Genomic DNA, 3050 nt, shown 5'->3' with positions numbered 1-3050 from the left:
CAGATATACTGTTACGATACTCATTTGGTTTCCAAATCTATAATACTAATGACTTCTTTCTTCACTCAAATCCATTTCAAATATCTTTTCAAATCTTTGCATCCAATACGCTGCCACATAAGCTTTATAATAACTCTTTTCCTAAAGGACAATTGATTCTTCAATTTTCCCTCGAAAATAGTAATAAGGAAATACAATCCTATATTTAGGTTTATTTCTATTATCAAGATCCTCATTCTTCTAATTTTTGTGTTAATTTATATTTGCATTATTCTAAAAGTTTTTTCTTTCTAGTATGTAGAGTAACTTAAAGCTAAAAATCACTGATGAATAATCAAATTTACATGAGAAAGGGACATGGTAGAAAATTAATATATTACAAAAATCACAACACCAATTTATTATCCAACCACGGGAAATTCAAAATAAAACAACTATGTATTCAAATAAACAACCCATACATTTTATTTATTAACGAAACTAACGAGTAAGTAGATAAGGTTGATTATATAAGGTGACAGAAGAACTTATCAAGTTTTCAAACTAGTTGTTGTCATACCAAGTCTGTCCTTGAAGATAATCAACGATGCTCTTATCAACTTGAAAAGCTTTAGTAAGAACCTCATCAGAAATAAGAGGATTAGATTTAAATAAAGCATTTGCAATAGTGATAACTCCTGGATTTTGACTGCTAAGTGCAGCGATGGCAACGGCGTTGCCATATCCCACATTTAGTTGAAAGTGAATTAGACCGATGGGGAACACAAACACATCTCCCTTGTTGAGAACTTTGGTGAAAAGACGATTTTTATCTTGATTGGAAGTGACAAATCCAACATAAAGAGTGCCTTCGAGAACTGTAAGGATCTCAGTCCCTCGAGGGTGAATGTGGGGTGGATTTAAACCTTTAGGTGCAAAATCAATGCGAGCCAAAGATATTCCAAGTGTGTTAAGTCCAAACAGTTGATCTACAAATACTGGAGTCACTTGAGAGCCCAATGCATTTACGGGATTCCCAGGATCAATATGTTTGAAGAAATCTTCAGCTTTAACTAGCGCAGGATCTTTACAGAACTTTCCGTTCACAAATACTGCAAATTGTCAAAGCATAGCAGTAATATATTAAAAAGAAGAAAATAATATTAATTCTTAATTAAACCAAAAAAAACAAATTTAAATAGTAAGAATTTGGGAGGAATATATACATACCACCATCTTTAGGGTCTTTGATTGCAACACAAAAGTCTTGGAGAGGGCTTGGGTCATAAGCAAAGGAAACGGATGCCAAAGCCAAGATGCTCACAAGGAAGTAAAGAACTTTCATTTTTCAACTCAGTGCTACTCTTTAATGATTCTTGTTATTATGTAAATTATTATTTGCCGGTGAGAATTGATTTCTGTTGCATGTATAGCTCTCTATTTATAAGAGTGCAATATTGAAGTGGTTTGCATTTGATCTTTACAGTAATTAATTTTCTATTAAAGAATGAACCATTCTTTAACAACTACCGTGCTAAATCGTCCCAACAAAGTCAATCAAATTTTAAAATGGAAAGTTTTGGCTAAATCAAATTAAGATTTAGACTTTATCTTATTTCTGGATATTTAATTATCACCAGTTGTTTTTTTTTAATAAAGATGAAAGTTGAATTGGTTTGCAATTAATCTTTATCATAATTAATTTTGTATTTTATAATGAATCATTCTTTCATAACTAGTATCTGTGTTTAATTGCCTCACCAAAGTCAAGCAAATTTTAAGGCATTACGTTGTCTACTTGTACATGGTCTTGTAATGGTAGTTTTGGTTTTGGTATATTCTTGGCAAAATCAAATTAAAATCAGTAAAGACTTCTTCTTAGTTCTGACTTAACTTTTGAGATATTCGGTCACAATCATATAGCATCACGCTAATATATGTTCACAAGGCAGAATAGAAATATCATTTCAAAGTTACCCAGCCAATAAATAATTAACTTGGCTTTCACTGTAATCCAAAATATGAAAAATAAATAATAAAAAACATCGCACGCTAATTAAGAATGGTAGATAATTTTGCTTAAAAGGTGATGCATTGATCTCGCTATATATTATTTACTGGTTTATAATATATTGGATGTATTGAAAATGAAAGATTGAAGTGTTATGCTACCTGAATTCGGTCTGGTCAAATGATCCAATAAGACGGACTTAATTTAAAGGTTTAATTCAACAATTTGCGCCTACTCAAGTTGAAGAACATGTCAGTTCTCGCTGAGAAGTCTGCATTGAAGTAAAACATCACTCCATCTCAATCATTAGGGTCATCCAATAGTCCTTGTGCAAGATGTCACATTTACCTGAGACAACTATAATCTTTGTTCTATACAAGTCGCATCACATCAAGGTGCGATATTCATTACATACTTGCTAGTTCCGCCTCTTTGATTTTTTTGATTTGGTCTTTTGAGTGTTAACTTTGTAGATACATCTCATTTCTAACAATTAGAGACGTCTATTATCGTACAAGAATCTTTTCACAACGAACATCCCTACTCTACTACTGTTAGCTCATAACTTTGACGCCCACTAAAGACTCATCAAAAGAGAAATCCTGTGTAGAGATATTTCGACCAGGAGGAGATGTTCGACCATGTAGAGGTCTTTCGACTGGATAAGGGTAATAAGAGTCAGCGTGCAGTTGGGACTTCAGAAATATTTCTTAAAATGGTTGAAGACGGTTTTCGATTGAATATTCAAAATTCAAATAAAGGAGGAAACTTTGCTATTATCTGAAACTGTTGAAGGTACACGTGGGCATAATGGATAGGTACATCCATGCAAGGTGCCATGTGTATCGACGTGATTGAAGGGCCGTTAGAAACGGTTATTTCGATTAAGTATAAATAAAGGGTCTTAGTGTTAGGATCAAGTGCGTGTGTCAAATTGTGTACAGAGTCTGTAAATTTACCAAGTACCCGTGTGAAGAGGAACCGTAAATTAAAGAATGTACGTTTGTTTACACCATTGTTAGTTATTTTAAAGCAATACAATTCATATTTATTTTTCTTC

The 3050-nt window shown here is 32.8% G+C and overlaps 1 protein-coding gene across 1 annotated transcript; it reads right to left on the bottom strand.

The window, feature by feature from the left end:
* Nucleotides 1-361: 361 nt before the first annotated feature.
* Nucleotides 362-1454, bottom strand: LOC127101336 (putative germin-like protein 2-1). Its single transcript, XM_051038719.1, has 2 exons — nt 1210-1454; nt 362-1091 (listed from the first exon to the last, which is right to left on the bottom strand). Exons 1-2 carry the CDS (start codon nt 1322-1324, stop codon nt 544-546), a joined length of 663 nt encoding a protein of 220 aa, XP_050894676.1. The 5' UTR covers nt 1325-1454; the 3' UTR covers nt 362-543.
* Between the last annotated feature and the right edge of the window lie 1596 nt (nt 1455-3050).

Source organism: Lathyrus oleraceus, chromosome 7 (assembly GCF_024323335.1).
Source record: "Lathyrus oleraceus cultivar Zhongwan6 chromosome 7, CAAS_Psat_ZW6_1.0, whole genome shotgun sequence".
Classification (NCBI taxonomy): Eukaryota; Viridiplantae; Streptophyta; class Magnoliopsida; order Fabales; family Fabaceae; genus Lathyrus; species Lathyrus oleraceus.
Note: the sequence above shows the minus strand (reverse complement) of the source record. Positions and strands in the feature narration are given on the sequence as shown.